Source organism: Haliotis rubra, unplaced genomic scaffold (genome assembly GCF_003918875.1).
Source record: "Haliotis rubra isolate DU_JTF1 unplaced genomic scaffold, ASM391887v1 Scf202, whole genome shotgun sequence".
Classification (NCBI taxonomy): domain Eukaryota; kingdom Metazoa; phylum Mollusca; class Gastropoda; order Lepetellida; family Haliotidae; genus Haliotis; species Haliotis rubra.
The window spans coordinates 1,248,000-1,271,195 of record NW_025766026.1 but is presented as its reverse complement, the minus strand read 5'-3'; the positions used below and the strand labels follow the sequence as shown (position 1 = coordinate 1,271,195).

At 38.4% G+C, this 23,196-nt stretch overlaps 1 protein-coding gene across 1 annotated transcript; it reads right to left on the bottom strand.

The window, feature by feature from the left end:
* Positions 1 to 1,324: 1,324 nt before the first annotated feature.
* On the bottom strand, positions 1,325 to 21,733 carry LOC124275761 (serum response factor-like). The gene is made up of 9 exons (XM_046711420.1): positions 21,583 to 21,733; positions 19,923 to 20,483; positions 17,322 to 17,585; positions 9,461 to 9,752; positions 8,522 to 8,647; positions 8,032 to 8,121; positions 6,700 to 6,885; positions 6,286 to 6,350; positions 1,325 to 5,786 (listed from the first exon to the last, which is right to left on the bottom strand). The coding sequence occupies exons 2-9, from the start codon at positions 20,298 to 20,300 to the stop codon at positions 5,712 to 5,714; spliced, it is 1,476 nt and encodes a 491-aa protein (XP_046567376.1). The 5' UTR covers positions 20,301 to 20,483; positions 21,583 to 21,733; the 3' UTR covers positions 1,325 to 5,711.
* Positions 21,734 to 23,196: the final 1,463 nt, after the last annotated feature.

Here is a 23,196-nt window from a genome sequence, read left to right as displayed (position 1 = left end):
CTTGCTCTTCAGTTGTTCAAACACACACATATTTTCAAGACTCACTTTGACCTTGACATGAATGTCATAGTATATGAAATATGCAAAAATAGTACTAAAGAAATTACTTATTGAAAAACATTCAAGGGAAGTCTTGAATGTCTATGAAGAAAATCCAGTGAACCGTTCTTGAAATATCTTGCTGACAATTCAGGTTAACATGCTGAAATCTTCAAAGTGTCGTCGTGACCCTGACAATTATGTGAAGGTCACCAAAATTGGCCGAGCCCTGGGCCTTCCCTAGATGAAGCTTGGTGTTACATAAGAAGAAAATCCAGGGAACAGTTCTTGAGGTAGCTTAACATGCAGGAACAACGTTCAAGTCCCCTTGTGACCTTGAAATGAAGGTCAAGGTCACCAAACCTGAGTTGGTCCTTTCTTATACTGTGATGAAGCTAGGTACCAAATATGAAAAGAATCTAGTCAACAGTTCTTAAGATATTCCGATTCGTACGTACGGACTGAGCCTAACACTATATCCCCCGCCGCACGTATACCGGTAGTTATCAATTGTTGGTTGCCACTATCTAAGCTACAGCTATGAAGTGATGATATTCATTCCTACCATATGACTGTGGAAGCTTAAACCAAATAGACTTTTAAGTACGCCATTGCCGACTCCAATGTGACAAGATGGCAGAGTGACGAGTCAACGGACACATTGCTGGGATGTTCTTGTAGTTTCAGCCCATAAACCCATTGGGCCAAAGCGATCTAGGTGGAACAATTACCCTGACTCCTATACTCTTACACTGGCTTATGACTCTTGTAGCGTGCTGATATCGCTTTGTGCAAGTGAGCGCTTATTTTTTCCGAGATGTGAAAAAGGCAATAAACTTGATAAACTGGGGTTTAAAAGTCATGTGACACAGCAACATGAAATATCAAAGTATGCAAAAACGGCATGAATACTTGTCTACATTTCATACGCTTTCACAATAATATATACAGAATTTTGAGTACAGCTGCCATGTGTATGAACAGAATAAAATTCTATAAGAAGCTTTAAACCATTGTTATTAACATCAGTGCAAAGCTTTAGCATCATAAGCCTTGTGGTTTGAGACAAGACGTGGAGAATGTAAAAGTGGATCCAATGCTTTACTCTGGTTTTAGCAATATTCCAGCAATATTAGTCAGGGGTTACCAGAAGTGGGCTTCACATATTGGGAATCGAACCCAGGTTTTCCGCATGATGAGCGAACGCTTTAACTATGAGGCTACCCCACCCCCACCAACAAATAAAGAGTCAGGTGAGTTAACTACTTTTGACACAAGAAAAAGGTGGTTTTTAACATTTTATTGCATTGCAAATAGTACAAAAATATGAAGGTCCAGTCCACCATAGATACAAAATAGAGCATCTGTTTCCATGACAACATGGTGGTGAAGCACATAGTAACAGACAGACACTGGTAGAATAAATAGCAAACATTTCATAAATAAATACTTCCAATATTTAATCTGATTATCAACAAAATACTTAACATCACAATGTCTGGCCTGTCAGTGGTTAGGGTGATTCTCCATACACAAGGAAGAAGGGACTTTGGATCAAGGTAACACACTGGACATTAAGATGAACAACAGTACTTCCTGCTTCATGCGCATTATTCATTTTGGCAATGGAAAATATACAATATAAATACAAAAGCATTGAACAATGTTACTAAATTAGTATCCAAATAATTTAAGCGTCAACTCTAAAATATACAAATGCAACTGTCATCACCATAGGACTTAGGTTAGGACTCTAAATGCATCGACACTGGCTTGAAAAGAAAATACTCTGGTATCATTAAACATGAAAATTTAACACAAAACTTCCCCCACTGTCAAAGAGTGTCACTTTTAAAATGCAGTATACAACTGACAACCCACCCACTGGCCTACAAGTGATGTTGACAATATGAATAACTCTCTCATGCTCCATTAAGTACACATCAAGCATTCTACATCAGATAAATACAACCCATCTGGTAATGATTTCGTTTGGTAGATGACATAGTTGCTTGATAAACACCTGGATACTTACATGCAGCTTTTCTGCATCTTTGATGATTTCAAGAATATGAATGACCAGCCTGAAGTCATGCCCAACCTAAAATTAATGAGCAATGGAATCTATACTATGTGAGCAGGCTGGTATCTCAAAACATTTGTGATTTTTTTACCTGAATCATCATTAAATATTATTTCAAATACATTGTATTACATGAATGTGTACCTTACTGAGAAAGTGAAATCCGTAATATCAAGTTTACATTTGATCCCTCTCTAAAAATGTTGAGTATTCATAACTTCAAACATTTTGTACGTCAGAAACAATTTTTCCAAAGAGTCCTTTGATTCTCATCAAAGTACCTGTGGGCCACCATGGTTAACAACAGTGATCACCAACCTTGGTGACACACACTTTTCAATCCTGAACAACATCATGTGATTAATAAACAAGACATCAAAATGTGTTCTTGGTGAAGTAAACAAAGAAACAAAACAAACAGCTAAAAAGAAACACGAATGTGTGGAAGAAACAATTTACCAATGCCCTTCAATAGATATGCAATAAGAAATATAACACTTCAACCAATCAACCAACTGGTTCTCAAGATGACGACCGTTAGAAATGTCCAGTGCGATTGTTTTACAAAGGAATAAGAAAGTGACATTGAATGAAGCAGTAATAAAATGTCTTGCATGGGACGTTTAATGGTGTAATGTTTATCTGCCCAACAATTACAGTTTTCCTTGAAGATAAGCATTGCAAGACACAACTGAACACTTGATCTGACTTGATGTATTGTGACGTAAAGTGAAAAGTTGGGCCACATTGTGCAACGCTATCTTAGGACTAAGGTAATCGTAAATGCCATATGTTAACGCACATCTACAATAGCTGAAGCGCCGAGATCACTTTGTGCAAAGAGGCCCAGATGAATCAACCTTTCACATATCATACATTCAGGGACTTATGTATATAAGATTCTAAACTTTGTGTTCCTTGAGCAAAGTCCATATTTTGGTCAAAAATAGGGACTTTTAAAGAAGCTGCAAATTCATTCACTGCAGACGTTTTTTGACACTGTACACTGAGATTGCAATTCAATGCAACTGCCAAAATTCTCTTTCTTTCCACAGGTCCTGTTATCAGTGAAGTACAGGTTACCTTCCAAAAGCCAAAATTATGTACTAATTACATATACTAACAATGACTGGACATTTTTCGATTCCAATTTACGAACGTTAAATGTTTGCTGCTGACTTTGGGCCAAATAGGAGGAACAGGTATCCCTGACATACTGCAACTATATCTAAAGGAAAAGTGTGACCTGACAACTGAACCTGTGGATCTTGATAATAAATGAAGTAGTAGCTAACAGTCTCTTCGTTGGTGTTTTCCTCACAGATTCCAGATTTGGAACATACCACAGCACACCTCACTTTAACTCTGCAGCACAATTCACTTTAACCCTTACATAAAATAAATGTAATTCACATGCAGCACAATTGGTTTTTGTTTGCTTTCAAATATTTGCACTTATATCATTGATAATGCAACTTCCTGAATACTTGTAACACTGGACTCAGCCAGAGGGTACAGAATTTTGGCCAACATTTGTAACCTTGACTTTGCATTTGATAAGTTAATATACTGCTGCAGATAGAAAAATAATGGTATTTTAAGGCAAATGTTGGGATGTGAATATGATGCATTTGTCTTAAGATCATGATTCCAAACCTCTGCAGAAGTATACAAGGTGTAATGCAGATTTGGATCGGATATCTATTTGGAAAACTTTCTGAAACAGACTGCAGCTCTGTGACACAGACACAGTTACCGCTGCTAGTGGAGTATTTAACAAGAGCTGGGGGAGGTTCCTTGAGGGCCAGCCATTCAACAATACATGTAGATGTAGAGCATGAACTTCATATGCATCACGTCACCACAATCCTGTTTATGGAAAGGGATTACATGGAACCCCTACTGTCCCAGAATTCGGTATCAATTTCAAGCAAAAGTATACTGCTACCTTAAAATAAGCAAACTCACAGACAAATTCAGGAAATGTGCATAGAGCTAAAATAGTGATAAGCTGACACAAAATTTCACTATCAGAACAAGTCAGTAGAGGCACTTTTATATTACATCACTGTACTGTCTTCAAGACAACATCTTACAACATTGATCTCAGTGGCGCTGGGCATCAAACACAGTACAGGTCTTTCAAGTTCATATGTAATCAAGAAAAATAACGGAAATATTTTCAAATGCCAGTGATCGAGCTCACGATAAGTTCACTAACAATATTCCAAGAACTCCACTGCACATCAACAAAACATTGTTCACCTTTACCATGGTGGTTACAAATTTAGAACAGGACAATCCATAACAACTTTTACCACTTTACAAAATGGAAAAATATTTCATATTTCAGGTCTAATACATACAAGTGAATAACTAAGCATCTATGCATGAAGCACTAAATACAATCCTTGACGAATTCACTGAGGTTTCAGGCTAAAGATGGCATGTGCCATTTATAAATGCAGACTAGCAGGCAAAGGGACTTTAACTAGCAGCATGCCTTTGTTTCTTTTTGAGGTTTCATGTTGTCAAAATTGATTTAGTATCAAAACCATGATTCTCTCCACAATAATGAATACCACTAAGCATTTTTAGATACATTATTTGAATGGCTGAATCCTTTATAAATAGCATAAACCATACCTCTAGTGAGAGAATTTTTTTACAAAAGCATGAAACAGCCAGTTAAACTAAGGTATGACCAAGGACAAAGTTGCGTTCATTATGATCATGATGGTTAACTTAAATTCATGTTACATCCTGTGAAAATATAAGTATTGATAAACAAATATCAAATTTACTTCTTTACTATGCACCTTAACAATGTAAAATGGCACGATGCATTAAATTCATGATTTCTTAATTTAATCAAGCAAATCACATAACAATGTTCATAGTTAGTACAAACTTGACAAATAACAATATGTATTTTGGCAAGCAATGAAAGCACTATCCCGGATAGGGGTATAATTATATCAACTCTCAGCCTGAGACCCCTTCACACATGTCTAGCTTTAAGGGAGACAACTCTAAATGGGCTCATGCACTGAATGCTGTGATGGCATCATTCAACGTAACTCTAACCAATCCCTTCAGGGCTGCCTTCGAGGTCAGCTGTCTCAAAAGGATTGACAACGGATACATCCTAGACTGACCAGAATTCCGGTAGTTTCATGAAACATACACCACAAACAGTTTCAAATGCAACATCACACACTTTTGCAAATGAAATCTATTTTTCATGATTTCTTTCATCTGAACAGTACCTCCGGGTCTAAACCATTCAGGTAGATATGAAATCTTTGGAAAATGAAAATCCCTCATGGATCCCATAACAACAATCCTGGTCCAATGGATGTTATGAAGGTTACAGATGCAGGAGTGGGTATCACCGGGTAAGAGGCCACATCAGGCACCATATCAGAAACCATTGCACATCATGGTCTGTCGTCATTCCTACAGCACCAAGAGTGATGAAATGTGATAGACATCTGGAGCTCATCTCCCTCACGAGGGAACCAAACACAGGACTCTGAGGCCGCACAGGATGCTGTCCAATGTGTGACATGCCATATTCTCTCCCCCTTCATTTGCGTGTTTTCTTCACAGGAGGGGGCGCCACCTCCACTGCCTCTTGGTGAGCTGTTGTAAGGTGGAACACCTGGAACAGTAATTTCATCAATGTACAGGAATACAGTACACCAGTTATATGTCACATGTCTGAAAATCATTTAGTCTGAACCAAAAAGTCTGGGGGACGGTTTCACAAAGCGATTGTAGTGCTACAACTGTCGTAAGTCTATGTTAAAGTATGGGAGTTAGGACCGCTTTGTCAAATGGGACCCAGCAATTGATATTTGCAAACAACTCTTTAGCTTGTCAAGGTAGGATGGATCAAGCTTGACCTGCTGATCTATTTGGTCGATCTTATGATCAGCAAAGGCTGCCATGAAATAATTCAAACAAGGAATTCAGGGATAAACAAATCATAAGTAGAGGGAAACATTCCTGAATATGTATGTAGATATTTTGAGATGGCATTATCAGACGAACAAGCTTTCAGTTTTGTATATAATAATGAAACATGTTCACTAGCCTGATTCAAAATATGGACAACTAACCATAAAACTCAATTTGATTAATACACATGAGTTACGTACCTGTCCTGAATTTGCAAGTGACACTGGGACTGGAATTGTAATGATCTGCTGAGTTCCACTTCCAACTGGAAACACAAATTCAAAGTAGTCTGAACATAAGTGTCTTTCTAACTTGCCCAATATACTAGTGAGCGGAAGAATGTTTGGTTTTGGATCACAGAGAGGGTATGCCAATGCTACCCACACTTTCTGCCAGCACTGCTTGTTCCAAAGAGCAATATTTGGACAAATTGAAACAATTACAAATTGACACTGAATCTTCTACAAGATATTTTAGGAATTCACACAATCCCCTTTTCTGAAATTAGACAGAAATTATATACAAACCGACTCTATCTACCTCTGAATAATGAATGTTTTGAAAGTTGCCATGACACAGTAGCCCGAAGTCTACCTATGTGATGAGGCTACTACCTTGCTGGTCCTGTTGCTGCATGGATATGGCTGTGGCAGGCTGCTGGAAGTTGAAGATGGTCCCCCGGTCCTGTAATGTGGCAGTGGGCGTGGCATACACCACACCCTGGGGTGTCTGGTACATCACAATCCCGGGGGTCATTGCATTGCCACTCATTGATGCCGAGCCTGGAAGTAGCCCATCTGCTGCAAGGTGGATGCAGACAGGTAATTGATTAAAGTCATCTGTATAAGTCACCTTTATTATGTATACAAGAAACATCAGATATACCATCATCATCTGTATAAGGGCATCATTTTTTTGTGTGTGTTTCACGAAGCCACCAAATTCTGAACATGGGGAGGGCCGTCGAGGGGAGGGAAGAGAAAGAGTAAGGGAGAGAGAGAGAGGGTGAGAGAGCAGGAGAAATAAAAAAATACTCCCAAAATTAATAAAAACAAAATTATCCAAATAATGTTATGGATACTCATTTGTTGTAATTCTTATTACAAACTCTCGCCTTTTTTTGGACTTGTGGCAGCAACAGATTAAAACATTTTAGAAAGATAAACATTTTATATGTATGTTTTAGGTTTGAGTGGGCGGTGTTGGAATGAAAAAAAAAGGTTTGGGGGGAGTCGGCAATAAAATTAGAAGTGTTGAGAAACACAAAAAATAAAAATGCTGCCCCTAACAGATATTTATATGAAGTCTACAGGTGGAAAAGTGAGTGTGAGTGAGTGAGGTTAGTTTTACACCACCTTTTAATTAATAATAAAATAATAAAAAGGCTAATTTTTGCACCTAGGATCCAACATGATGCTGCTCTCTGATGTTACATTTTACCCTGACGGAATTGTACTTTCAAAGCCGTTACTAAGCACTTCATGAGACTGTATAGGTCCGTACATCCGCTTCTCAGGTACCAATTTTGAACAGCTGGGTGGACTGAGTGCAATGTGGATGAAGTGCCTTGCCCAAGGACACAACACAGTATGAGACCCAGTTCACAAATTTTGGTGTCTCCACTGGGATTCGAACCCGGGCCTTTGGTGTGAGAGGCCAGCATGCTAACCACTATGTGCTCCTAATATTCCTGCAATATCATGTCTGGAGACGACAGAAATGTTCTTCAAAAATTGTACCCAAGTGGGTACCACAAGGTTACTCCACCGTCCCTATATATGTGATCTAAATGTGGAACAAAATGTAGGGTCTGCATAGGATCCATCATGAATCAATCTACAAATAACATATCACATTCATGCTGCTGAGAGATGGGGAAGATTAACCAGACAGAACGGTGCTGGTAGAGGATGTGTTTGTTCCAGGTTTACAATTATAAGACTTACCAGATACCATGGTGATGTTGGAGGGAGTGCTTGACACTGATGAAACAGGTGATTGGGATGTATCACTGCTACTTGTATTTAACTGACTACCTGCAACAACCAAGAACTTGTTGTTTACATGCCTTATAACACAGTGTTATCTAAAAATAAGAAAGAAAATAACAATAAAAGAAGCTGTACAAACTGTGATGTTTTAATCCCAAATTGTCACAAAATATCAGTGTTGATTTTAATGCCATCAATCCGTCACAGTTGTTTATCACCATGCTCCAGCTATATGGCAGTGGCTTTACATAATAGCGTATATACCAGACAATCCAGTGACTGACATAAGCATTGACCCAAGAACGTAGGGTATGATGACATGCTGTGAACAAAGTCACAGACCAGACCACCTGATTAATATGGTCACTTTGTACAATCAACATGCTGGGACCTATTCTAACCAAGAAACAAGCAGACAAGCAACTTATATGAAATCTTCACATACTTGCAACTGAGACGAGCTGACTTGAGGGTATCCTATACACTGTCTGGTGATGTTGTTGTTGCTGTTGTTGCTGGGTTGTTACCACAGCCTGGTGACCCTGCTGTATAGGAATAGTGATGGGGGTACCTGTAACAGGTAACATAGTCATATACCTGTAACAGGTAACATAGTCATATACCTTCAGCTGGTGTCACATCTACACTGGAATCCAAACAAAATACATACAAGGATTGTGAAAATGGGAGAAAAGTGATTTTGCGTAAAACCAACCAATCAATCGTAAATACTGATGGACTTTTCATGAATAGTTATAGCTCTTGTCATACTATTTACCAGCTGCCATGTTTTGTCTACAATGGTGCAAATAACAGAATTAATGTTTGACATGTTTAGCATGGTCAGTACAAAGTTATAGATTCATATCATGGAAAACTACTCATTCCGGCTTCTATTGTGTGAAATGGGCATAAATTTGATATAACTTTCCCGAAGTAAGAGTAGGAATACCAGTACAGCTCACATCAATGTGAACGGAAGGCCCAAAACGATGCAGGTTTGCCAAACATTTCATGACGGAGAGGGACGCATGGAAGTATGTGTGTTTGAATTGTAGAATGCATGTTACAGTTACATTACTTCCAGTTCTAGCTTGATGTGAAATACACCCAACTTTTTCAGTCAGTTGATCAATTGTCAAAAGCTGGTTATATTAACACTGATATGTATAATAACCATAAGGCTTTAGAGGATATGCATTGATTTGAACAACAAGATAGATAGACCAAGGTACATCCCTGCAGAGGTTTTGAACCCATAACAAGAGTCAAAGAGTCAATATTTTATGAGGTCAAAATGTAATATAATTTAGCTCAGTGAAATATTTGCCTGCAAATAACAAGGAAATCCTGGTAGCTAAGGGAGGCAACTCTAGCAACTCACCAGGGAGGATAAGTCCAGCAGGAATCTGCATTGAGATGTTGGTTGCTGCGGCGGTTGCAGTGGCTGCTTTGGATGAGGGTGGTGCTTGTGACACGGTGACAGTGTGCCCTGTGTTGGCCTGCTGGACATAACTTGTGACTGTGGGTTGTGTTGTGGCTAGCTGTACTGACTGGGAGGACACGGCAGTTGGCTGACTGGTCTGGAAGGTGGACTGGTCAGCCTGGACCACACCTGAGGACACCTGGTACATGGGCTGCTTAGCCAGACCTTCCTGGATCACCTGGATACCAGCCTGGGGGACAAACAAGGTTTACAGTCAGTTGGGTTTTACACAAGGGTTTTACGCAATGCGTACATGTGCTTCTGGTACACACAAATGTAGAGGTTGGACGCAGAAAAACAATTCACTGCATCCAGGGGGACGCACAATAGTATTCATACACATGACTTTGATAAGTATTTGGCTGTTTCTTTTAGAGCAGCTACGTGCATCATTTATTCATCAGTCCGAATGATCAATGATTCATTCCAGGCGCTAAAAAGGGGCGGTGGGGTAGCCTAGTGGTTAAAGCGTTGGCTCGTCACGCCGAAGACCCAGGTTCGATTCCCCACATGGGCACAATGTGTTAAGCCCATTTCTGGTGTCCCCCGCCGTGATATTGCTGGAATATTGCTAAAAGCGGCGTAAAACTAAACTCAGTCAGTCAGTCAGTCCAGGCGCTAAAGAAATTATCAAAATGTACACTTCTCTACATCGTTACTTCACAGGACCTTCATTTGTCAGCAAGGACCCTTAAAACTAGTAATTGGGGTCCCCCAGACCCCCATGTTTGTGAGTCGAGGTAAAACCCTGAGTTTTATACAGATCTACACTCTGTCCTAGAAATATTTATCTCATTTCAAAAGATAAACATTCTACAAAGTAAACAGTAAAACTGAACAGTTCAAATGGAACCCAGAACAACGCTAAATATCAAAGCTTCAGCTGAGGCATTAGGATCATTCCAGACTGGAGTTGGGCTCCGTTTCTGAACATTTTCTTGGTTCTAGAAATCTGGCAAGGTTTTACTTAGTTTTCATGGCCGGAGACAACACAAAGTGACAGGAGGCCATGAATCACAAACTTGCATCATTTGCATTCAAAAGATGGAACATTGTAGGGGAGAAACTACTCTGTCTAACAGTCCCTGAACTGCATTATTTTCCCTTCCAGTCAGTCCTTTCTGGAATCATCAAGCCTTTGTGAAGCAAATCTAGATTTCCTCAGGTTCAGGTTCTGAATCTCCCATCCCACTGGGGCACTTTTTCAATTTAAAAGGAATTAGTGTCCCATCAAAATTATATATATTAAGAGACTAAGTGTTAATCTAGGGAGAAAAATAAAAGCTTCTTAGCACTGTACAGATTCTGCTATTTATAACCAGCCAGAAAATACTTCAGAATCTGTATAAACTGGTTCTTAGTCAGGTTCTCCTCTTAATATTCACGTTTTTACATCAATGTAACTTGTTATGTAATGAATCGTATGTATATTGATACAGGAGATGAAAATCAATGCATAGCATCGTAAGACTCTAGTAATTACATTTTCTATTTTACCAAGACAATATTTTTGTAACTATAACATGCTGGTGTTCTGGAGTTTCTCATAATACTCAGGGCTCATGTATCCTCAAGGTGTGTAAGTTCTTGGATATGTCAGTACTTAACTTACCTATTCTGACCTATCAGATACCATTTATGTTTGCTTTGGAATTGGATATAGCACGCAATCACCCATCCTACATGTGTGCTCACCTATAAAAAAAAGATTAATGGATTCCCAGATTATATTTATAACTGTATATATACTGCCTGTGATTGTAGTCCGACTTACCAGTAAGTAATGATTAAATTCCTGGCATTATATGAAGCAGTACCTGTAGATTTATCAATATATTATCATTATTATGAATATTATCTTGCAAAATATTATGTTGTAGTTGTTGCATTCAGAAATAGCATATATTTCTCAGAACCGAATACTGATCCACTGTTGTGTATAAAGAATTGCATCACCAGTTCATTCACAGAATTCTTTCTCTGAATTTTTTTTACAGTGTCAAAAAAGTTCTAATTGCCAAATCAGTTGAGAATCATAAGGTTCACTTGAGCAAATAATGTAACTGAAAGAAACTTTTGCAAATCTAGTTTTTCAAAGTAAGCAAGAAAACAGAAAAGCAATCTGCTTAATTATGTATTAGCTTTTATTGAAATTCCACTACAAATAGATTTCTTCCAAGTGGAATTTCCTGCTGAAATGAGTCACTCAAAACTACACACTGAGAATGTACTTTCTGTAGGACTTACACAGGAATATTCCATTAAAACAGGGGTAACAAGAAATGACAAATAAACAGACATTTCTTAACTCTCAGAGTCCAGGTTCAAGGTCATTCCATTTATAAACATCCATTACAAACAAACATTACTTGAAGATCTTGCTTAAACAGTCTTGACAATAGATAACCATGTCTATGCCACCCCTGTTCAATGAATGGACTGTCTCAACGCACAGCTGTGTAAGCTCTTATGACAAGAAGGGGGAATGGCAAGGGATGCATCTTCTCTGTATGTTGCTGGCCAGATGCCAATCAAACCATCACAGGTTCCTGGAAAGGGCAATGAGCCAAATAAAGACTAACAGCCATTTCTGTAGGGTAGTCACCTTCCCAAGTCTTAGCACTGCTACAGTCTGTACTAGAAAAACTTCCATTCCCTTGAACATGTACAAGGTGTTAACAGGGATTACACTCCCAATGCTATTTCCAGTCCAGATCACAGACCTGTTTCACAAAGAGATCTTAGATATTGTATGCTAATATTAAGCATGGGAGTTTCGATCATCTTAGTGCTAAGGTTGTTTTGTGGGTAGAACCTTGGATCTGGAAATTACTGTCTCTACTTTAAGAAACTCTGACATTGCCTCAATCTATTTAGGATCAACATTACTTTTATAAGAGTTGCATGAAATAAAATCAGAATTATCTGAGACAGAACACAGGAGCTTGTAATGTAAAATGTGGCATCAAGGTATATGCTGTCACTGATGGGGCCTTAACACTATACATCCTTTAATATACTGTCACTGACGGGGTCTTAACACTATACATCCTTTGATATACTGTCACTGACAGGGTCTTAACACTATATATCCTTTAACATTCTGTCACTAACAGGGTCTTAACACTATATACCCTTTAATATAGTGTTAAGACCCCATCAGTGACAGTATATACCTTGATGCCAGTTTGTTACAAGCACAGAATATTTACAACTTCAGTTGTTTCACTGTTATGCTTAGCATTGTTTGATATACAGTAAATTAACATGACAGTGAAAACTTTTACAGAAAGAAGCAAGACATAGTGTCTGATATGTGCAATTTTATAATTAGTGTTTCAAGTATTTTTGAGCTTTCAATCTACATTTTAAGGAAAACAGAATTCATTTGATTGTTTAAAATCCAACATGTTTTTACCAACCTCTGACCTGATTTCCAGAATGTAAACAAATATTTGCTATAGGACTAAAACATGACCAGTACTCTGGTTTAATTAGCTTTTCAAAAACAATGATTAATAAATCATATCAATACTTTTATCACCACAGTCACCACAGAGAAAACATATAAATGGTTACTCTTCATAAGTAACAGGTAATTATATGCTATCAATTTCTGTAGCAAAAAATAAATTTACTTTGATTCAATAAAATTTGCTTTAGTGTACTAATTTGTAACCATGAGCTTTCAAATACATGAGACGAAAGCAAGTACAATTTGTACAGCTGTATGCAAAGGTATACTGTTTCACATACATACCACAGTATACATGGTACATTGACAATGCCACACAGAGCACCGAGTGAATTGCTTTTTGAGAATATGGCAAAAGAAAACATTTCTGCTTTGTGTTGTGTGAATGACAGGAAACAACACAAAAGCATAGACATCCATACAGTTTTACAGCTCTCTGATGGTATTCCCATCACCGTAAATCTGTCCAGAATAGCTGAAACAGACTTTAGCCACAGTGTGACCCTTAACCTTTCCAACAAAACCTCCCAGCATGCCTCATCACACAGATAAGCAAAGATGAGCAGCTACCTACATGGTGAGCTGCCAATTATGGCCCAGAAAAATCTGGGTCTGCTTTCTTACCTAGCCAGCTAGGTAGCAGGCTCACTCCATATAAGGCAAGGCAGGCCATATGTAACAGGGTGAGGGGAGAGGTGCAGTGGGGAGGGGGAGCTTTGATGTTAGTTGCCAGGTTACTCATCCCCCTGAATAAGGCAACTCTACACCAGCAGGGCTGGAGTACAGCTAGATAGAATCAGAGAGACTTGAAGCCATGGGTCCATTGACAGCTGCCTGCCACTGATGACTAGCAGTATCACACTGTGCTATGCATGGCATTACCTGCCAGCAACCATGCTGTCTGCTTTACCTTCATCTTCCTGGATTCCGGTACTTGGAGAACTACTTTCTTATGTTCCATTTTCGTTTAATTCACAGACTTTGTTTAAGTGCGGATACAGATTCTTTTAGAGGGGATGAAAATTGTCATGAGATATTGTGATGGTGTTCAGTAGATGCAAATATACATAATGTTCAACAGATGCAAATATTCTTATTCATTATGCGATAGTCTTGTTGTTTTTCTTGAAGACAACTTGAAATGAATAAGGAAACCATATGCCATTTACAAATATCGAAACACTGAACTTGCCTAAAAAATGTGGGTTGATACATGATACATGTTAGGGAATAACTATATATCTGTATACAGTGTAACAATGATACATGATACACATAAGGGAATAACTGCATATACATGTATCTGTATACAATGTAACAATGATACATGATACATGTTAGGGAATAACTATATATCTGTATACAGTGTAACAATGATACATGATACACATAAGGGAATAACTGCATATATCTGTATACAGTGTAACATCTGTTTATAGTGTAACAAAATTACCACATATTGTTACAAACAACCTGAGACAATAATAACAATGATGATGACAATAAAGTGCACATTTTATCATGTGCCCATTCCTATAGTGTGCTTAAAGTGCTACATTATTACCCCATCAATGGATTAATGTGCACTTAAGTACCATTCTCGGCTCACTGAGTATATTACCCAAGCTAACTGTGAGATCTAAACCTACCGGGTACCCGCTAACTGAATTAAGAGAGGCATATTTCAAACAGAATAACTTGCCTAAGCATACGCTTCAGTATGAGGCAGGAATTAAATCCTCAAAACTCTCATCCAAAGGAATGCCGCCAAATGTGGTCACCCATCCAACTACATGCCTTGACCATTGTTGCTTAGAGAAAATAGGTTGGCGTTCGAAGTCTTGTGGACATGGGCCTGTCAAATGTTATGGGTTCTTTTGAAACTTTCAAGACAAATTCTCGACAGGTTTCAATCAAACTTTTAAATATATTTAGTTTTATATTCATAATACTGCATTCCAATTTAAGTCAGGTCTAAGTGGGCCATTTCCCAGATCCCATTTGAATGTATGTAACTCTGAACCAAAATTACAAACAAGGCTCCCATATATCTTTAATTATATTAAAAAAGACAACTTTACTATCATGACAAAAAATATGAAGACACAGATTGATCCTCTATGTTGACATGTTTATGATAATATTCAGTTAATGTTATTATTGTGAATATTTTCTTATAGTACCACCTAGGGCTGTAACGAATACACTATGTTGCGAATATGATACGTATCACGAATATTAGGTAATGAATACGAATAATTATTCATGAATACAATATTGTAGTTAAATGATTGATGCACAATATTGAATGCCAATGTTGACAGTGTTAATTTGTCTCAGCAATAACCAGTCATCTCATGACACTCAAATTTTGTATGTAATAGTTATAGTTGACAGTAACATGTCCGCTTTGGCAAACTAACATGACTTGGGCTACTACAAGGCTAGTACATATTGCATTCTTGCATATCTCGTTTTGAAAAAGGACATAGGGTTCAAGTAAAACACACTCCCTTATAAAAATTGTAAATATTCATGAATATTCGGTTCTTATGACCACGAATAACGAATTGAATTCATGAAGGGCTACGGTTCGATTCACCGAATATGCGAGTGAATCATTACAGCCTTAGTACCACCACACATGTACAAGAATTCTTATGTTCTTTCATATATTGATTCAATGTGTGAATAACGCAACAAAACTCATTGATGAAACATCATGATATTGACCCAATGTTTCCAGAAAATATTTAGACCAAAGCAAATTCAGGAAAGCTTTGAACCAAAATACACACTGTAAACATGATTTCACAATAAAAATATCCTCATATCATCATCAAAATCTAGCTGCATAGACAAGGTTTCCAGAATCCCTCATTTTGGAAAATACACATGGCTGACTTAAATGATAATGTTCTCCCCTTCCCAGCTTCTTGGATCTTCTTCTATAAGGAAGATTAATCAGAGAATAGAATATTCCAGCAGGGATTTGTGCTTAGGGACATTCCTGGGGGTAAAGAGTGTGTAGTAGTGTTGTGTACACAGGCTGGGTTTAATTACTGTCCTGATCCCTCCGCCAATGGCCAGCTGTTTGAGGGGGAAGGGGGCAGCAGTGGACCAGATACACTGGTATTGGGTTTCAGCCCAGTGCCACATCTGAGTACCCTACGGTGCAAACATCTTACATGTGCCACAACATCCAAAGTGATTAATACAAATGGCAAGCAACAAGCTACTGCCTCTCACTGTCATTTCCTCCAAACATGTTAATTTATTATCATCTGCACATCTCACTATCTTCTAGAATGCCAGTCAAACAATTTGTTTGTCGCTTCATGCTGCACTCAGTACTACCACTGAAGGGGTCGTTGTCGGCACGGGTACTACAGATATGTACCCCAGGTACGTTTCTGTATACAGACATGTACCCTAAACAAAATCAAAATACAGAAACGTACCCAGTACCCTAAACGACGGATGAGTCCATATTCCACAACCAAAAACCGAAACCGTATGTAATTGTTCCCGTTCAACTGATTGCGAGTGGTGTACGTTGTGCACCGTGAAATATTCGTTACTGTGTATGCTCTTATATAACCCAATCAAATGCATCTAATACAGCAGTATGACAGTTCCAATCAAGAAAACTCCACAATGCAGAATGGAATCGTCCAAGGGTACGTTTCTGTATTCGGAGTTTGGCTAGGGTACATTTCTTTATACAGAAACGTACCTGGGGTACACATCTGTAGTACCCGCGCCAACAACGACCCCTTCAGCGGTACTATCCCAGCTATATGACAGTAGCCTACAATTGATGGAGTCTGGAGCACACGTGCAAATAATTTATATTGTGAGCAACAATCAAAGCATTCTGGGTACAAAGACTCTTCATTTAATTTCAGAAAGTCTTCATAATAGGATGTTTTCTCCATCACATTCTGTTTATCACAGATGTTTCATATCATATCATATATTTACGGCAGGTGATATGATATGTTCCATGCAACACCATGTTGGCATATATATACCATTTTCTTGTGCCCTAAATTAGTAAACTAGGTAATGCTATATAACTCATCTTTATATATTTATGGGATATGTTTCATAGTATTCATTGGGGCAGATACCAGGATATGCTGTATATCATGTGTTCATCTCACTTTAAATTATAGGATATGTTTCATAGCATTCACTGGTGAACATAACAATCTATCATATGCTATATATCATCATATGTTTCACATCGTTCTTTTGTGCAGGAAACATTGTGATGATTACCTTTGAGTCTTCCTCCCCAACTGTGCATGTCAATTCAGTCTCTTCAAAGCCTGAGGGGTTCATTCTCTGCTCTACAGCCTGTTGTTGTCCGGGGCTGAAGGGAGGGGGGTCAGGTGAGTTGAGGCACGTTTGTATGAGTGCCTTGCCACTCTCACTTGTAATCATGGGTTGGAGTTTCCTGGTGGCGAAGGTGTAGACATGACCAGTTTCACTGGCCACGAGAAGCATCACCTGGGTCCCCGTCAGAGTTGACAACTCATAGGCCTGCAAGTAATAACGATCTTAGTTGTATGTGTGTGAATCTATTGCTACTGTTGCTGAAGGTGTCATTGTCAACACAGGCACTACAGATATGTACCCCAGGAATGTTTCTCTAAACAGAAATGCACCCTAAACAAAGTGAAAATACAGAAAGGTAACCAGTACCCTAAACGGCAGATGAATCCATATTCTTCAATCTAAGCTGTATGTAGTTGTACCCGTTTGCCAGATTGCAAGTGGTATAAGTATTTGTTACTCTCTATGCCTGTTTCTTATATAACGCAATCAAATGCATCTCATACAAAAAAATGACAGTTCCGATCAAGAAAACAGCACAATGTAGAATGAACTTGTCCTAAGGTAAGTTTCAGTATTCTGATTTTGGTTAGAGTATGTTTCTATATAGAGAATCGTACCTGGGGTACATATCCGTAGTTCCCGTGCTGACGACCCCCTCCACCCCACTGTCAGTGACCCCAGCCACCCGTCCAAGTCGGTTTATTTGTTTTGGTCTGGTGAGCTAAACTCATGAAAGCCAATATAACACTAAACTCTCCTGAAAATGATGCTTAGACACACATTCTGACTAGTAGCCTCAAAAGTGGTCAGCACAGACTATGGTAATAGTAAATTATTGGAGTGTACCACCATATTCGATATATGCTATCTGTCTGATGTTTTAATATTTCAACACAAATTAACAAATAATGTGCACAGATAAATTGAACATGGTGACCATTTGTTGAATGCAAAGTATATTATAGTTGTTCAAGTATCCATTCAATGTTCAATATACTTTGGCCAAACAAATGTAAACAAAAAAAACAAAAAAAACACAACCACATCAACTTAGGTAGTTGCTTGGAATGTCAAGTTGATGGGGTTAGCTGGTGAAAAAAATGTATATATATAAAAAATTGAAAACATGTACATGCAATTTCTGTGTATGTTTAGTTGTGTACAGCAACTTGCATCTATATGTGTATATATATTTACATCTGATGAAGATCTGTACCTATTTTCTGAGAGCACATACATTAAAAATTCTAAACATAGTTGACCAGTGTTAGCCTGCACTAGCAGCGCAATCTTGTTCTATTATTGTAGAAAAGTGGGTGTAAGTGATAAATGTGGATGGTAACCATGGCAACTAGAATTTGTAGAAACATTTATTTTGTCGAAATGCAATGACAATTATTACTGTCTAAATATCAAACATCAAGACAAACTAAGAGCTTGTAGAATTATGTCATCTATTTGGTTTGGGAGTATATTTTGAGGCATTTAAGACTTTCCAGGTTCTTTTCTTCTCCAGATAACCTCTCCAATGCACAACAAACATGTAGATACTTCAGTTAGCACTTACTAAACTAAAACCCCAACCAACATGCTGTACTTTATGACCCAGTGACACATAGGTAAAAATATCGTTGAATGAATTTATTAAAAATATGATGCTTTATTTTCAAAATAATCCCATACAAAAAATGTATGCATGAACAGAACTAGCAGTAGCAATCTGGAATTGCCCCAGCGTTTATAGTAATTGTGTATGTTATGCATGCAGTGATCCTGCACCCCAAAATGTTACATATGGGTTTTACTATTTGTCAGTTTGGGTATTAGGGGTGCAACTGTCTGTTCAGAATATACTGCATAAATATCATTTTGGGCCATACATAGTAACAGAAGTACAAATATCCAACTTAGACTCCAATGCACTGCATATATACGTCAAACAAGACACAATGTACACATATATAATTCAATACATAAAATGAATGGAATATCAGTGGATGGTAAAAAATCCTTTTCCCATTTATGGTATTCTTCACGCGTTCTATTTTCAAAACACGCTGATCAATGATATTTTACAATGCGTAGTATTAGGTCATAGCCGTGCTGTTGAATTGTCAGCTGATTGTTGTACAAATCTATATATCGTGATCGTGTATAACGTTGTGGCCATTAGAGCATTAATTGAGAGCACCCCAAATACTGCCTGTGGAATATTAAAGAAATATTTCCACCTGAATCTATTAAAATATCTCTTTACTGCCATCTCTCATTTGTTGCATTTAAATGAACTCACAAACATTATGCTTCAGACAAACAATGACGTAACAATGACCAGCTCGTGCTGCTTGAGTGAAAACACGATAACACGTGTTTACAAGGGATTACTGTTAGCGTGTTGTCAGCTGTCAAAATTGAGATATAAACGCCCCTTGGAAGCATCACATGAATGAAAACGTTATGTGCACATATGCCAACATGAAAAAGATACTACATAGAGCTGTCATATTATATGCTGCGTATAAAAGAATATGTAAAACATACCTTTTTCATGATTCCTGTTTTTCTCTTACTGAACGTTGTGTATCTCCTTAATTTGTTTTCAATGAATTCCATCTTAATTTTCACCCTGCCTTTCGTCTTTTTTCCAGGCTTAGGTCCAGCGAGAACGGGTGCCATGTTTTGCATACCGGGTGTAAGTTGCATTTGTTGGTGAACTTGAGATACAAACGCTCCATCTGCCCCATCGGAATCCGAATCCTCTTCTTCTAAACTTGCTGGATCAACGTTCTCTAAAATTAACTGTTTCGGCGCATTTGCATACGCTACCTGGTTAGAAGTGTGACTTCCATTAATTCCAACAGAAGTTATCAGCTGTCCTCCACTAGTAATGGGGGTGTCGGTGTGCGAAGATACCTGCATCGTGGTCGTCGGCAAAGGAATAATTTGTCAATTTCCTTACTACCTTGTTTGTTGCATCGCCATAAAGGGAAGAAGACCTCAGCGCCGTGCAGATTAGTCCGCGGAAGAAAATAGGCCCAAGTAATGGCGGATAGTGGTCAATTAACAGCCCTTGCATATCTACAAATGCTCATGTCGTATAGCCTACAACATGAAGCAACGTTATATCTATAAAGAATGCTAGTTATGAATTATTTGTATTGGCGTATGAATATATTCAACGTGTCTTCTTTGGGCACGCGCCATGTATGGCAAAATGGGGAGACCAAATATGGTTTCCACGGCCAAATACGGTGACTCGGTCAATCAATTCCATTGAGAATGAAAACCTAGAAGGTTATGCTACACATCGCTACGATATTATTATGAGGTTACCATTGATATGGTAAATTCGTTGCACATAATGAGGGATGTATATGGCAGTGGTTGTCTGACAGGTGCTTGTTAATAATGAAACTGATTGTTGTGCTACGAGAACAAACTTGACAAATCGGCCGTTGTGACATTCAGATAATTCGATTACAAATATGCGGTGACACGTAATAAATAATAAGGCTATTTAAAGATGGGAAACGGGAGGATGTTTGTTTGACGTAACGAGTTTATTCTCAGCTAAAAACAATTACATTTTGAGATTTCTGCAAGAGGGTGTTTCAGCAGAGAAATATGAATAGATTTAGTTCCTGAAAAAGGCGCGGCTTAAAATTTATGCTAGCTCAGACATTTAATAAATAATTCAAATTATTGGGAAAATAACTTAATTTAATCAAAATTACTCTTGCTTGCACAAACCTACATCTGTTACTGTATGCATGTCTATCGCCATGTATTGATATGCTTGATCTCGACATATCACCCAGAAAATAACAGTATTTTGTCGTATTTATTGTATGTACGTATCATTGAATTAAAATTATATTTGCAGCCAGGTTTTATTGCCTGTGTATTGTGTTGGACAACTCTTTCTCCAATAAGAAATAATTGTATAGTCTAGCAGTGTCTCGACTGCCCAGAAACTGGTGTTCTAAGTGATGTTTATGAAACATGACGTAATGCAAGAGCCAAGGACAGCTGCGCAGCGTATCAAGGTGGGGGAGGGAGGAGACGCGGGGAGACGGTGGGGAGAGCGCGGCCAGGAGAGGGGGTAGGAGTAGCTTGGCGTTCTAAATCATGATTCTGCGGGTGATTGTGATGTCAGCTGAGTTTAACATTAACGAGCACAGATGCTAGGTTAGATACATACCGCTGTCACACTGGTGCTGATTAAAGCACCACCCACCCCTCCCTTCAGCCACAAACCAGCGCGTCCGCATTCTGCAGCCAGTGTTGATGCAGTTGATGGAGGTCGTTCAGATGAAAGACGGATTATGGGATTTCGAGAGAGGGGCCATATTACAATTTGAAGATGAAATAAAATTTGGTGGAAAGAGTTAAGTAGATGGATGAGTCAAAGGATTTTGCACACACGTAAATATGCACATATACGCTGAATATCCATGGGCGGATCCAGGAATTTTGAAAGGAGGGGGTTCAGGGGGCTCGAACCCCCTGAACCCCCCATTGGCTCCGCCAACGCAAAAAAAAATCTTCAATGTGATCTTAAGTCATTTTCAAATGAATCCGCCACTGATATCCCTCTGGATCCGCCACTGATATCCCTCTGGATCCGCCACTGATATCCCTCTAACCTAATACAGGATATATCTAAGAAATACACATATTTATAAAAATTAAAAATTGATGATTCTTTAGGTTTACTAAATCTGTGCAGCATCTTCATTATTTAAAAAGAAATTCCTTATATTTATAATGGCGTAAAAACGCACCTCTCAACATGCATGACAGTACACAGGCCGCAAACTATTAATGCTGAAGGGGTCGTTGTCGGCACGGGTACTACAGATATGTACCCCAGGTACGTTTCTGTATACAGAAACGTACCCTGGCCATAATGAGAATACAGAAACGTACCCTAGGACGATTCCACTCCCATTGTGTCGTATTCTTGATCGGAACTGTCATACTGTTGTATTAGATACATTTGATTGCTTTATGTATGTAATGAGAATACACAGTAACGGATATTTCGCGATGCATATGATACCAATCGCAATCCGTTGAACGGGAGCAACTACATATGGTTTCGGTTTTAGATCACGGAATATGGACTCGTCCGCCTTTTAGGGTACCGGGTTGCTGGTACTGACGTTGCTGGATAGTTACATGTTATCAAAGCCAGCTATGTATATTTTACGGGTCAGTAGTCGCATAAATATATAAATACATTAATTTGAGTATTTACGGTATTGGTGTGGCAGGTACAAGAAAGCCTGTGTGAAATCACCGCACGACATAAAATACAGGGATGAACTGGAATGTAGCGAATATGTAAAAGCATACGGGAGTGACGCTAAGTCAGACAGATGGTCACACCCACGTTAGGTTCAGTCCTTGTTACCCTTTTCTTTTTTAAATACATACCCTTTCTTTTTACGTATTGCTTTGAATCACATACCGGCATGAGCACGTGAAACGTGTAGGTACAAATGTGTAAATATTAACAGGTGCTTGCACTTCAAACATGTTGGGTGATGTTTTATACAAAAACACGTTAATAATCACCGACTCCTTAAAAATGTAACCATATTACATAACTGTTATATATTTCCAAACGGCATGTATTTCACACGGTCGCACTTTACCGTTCGCCATCTCATCAACAAGTTTATTGTTAAAGTTTGCAGTTTTAAAAAAAATATCTATTACATTGTAAGGTGTGGGTCATGTGCTACGAATACTGTGGGAATATTCACTTGCGACATGGCGATGTTAAATTCGTGTAATATATTTCAGACAG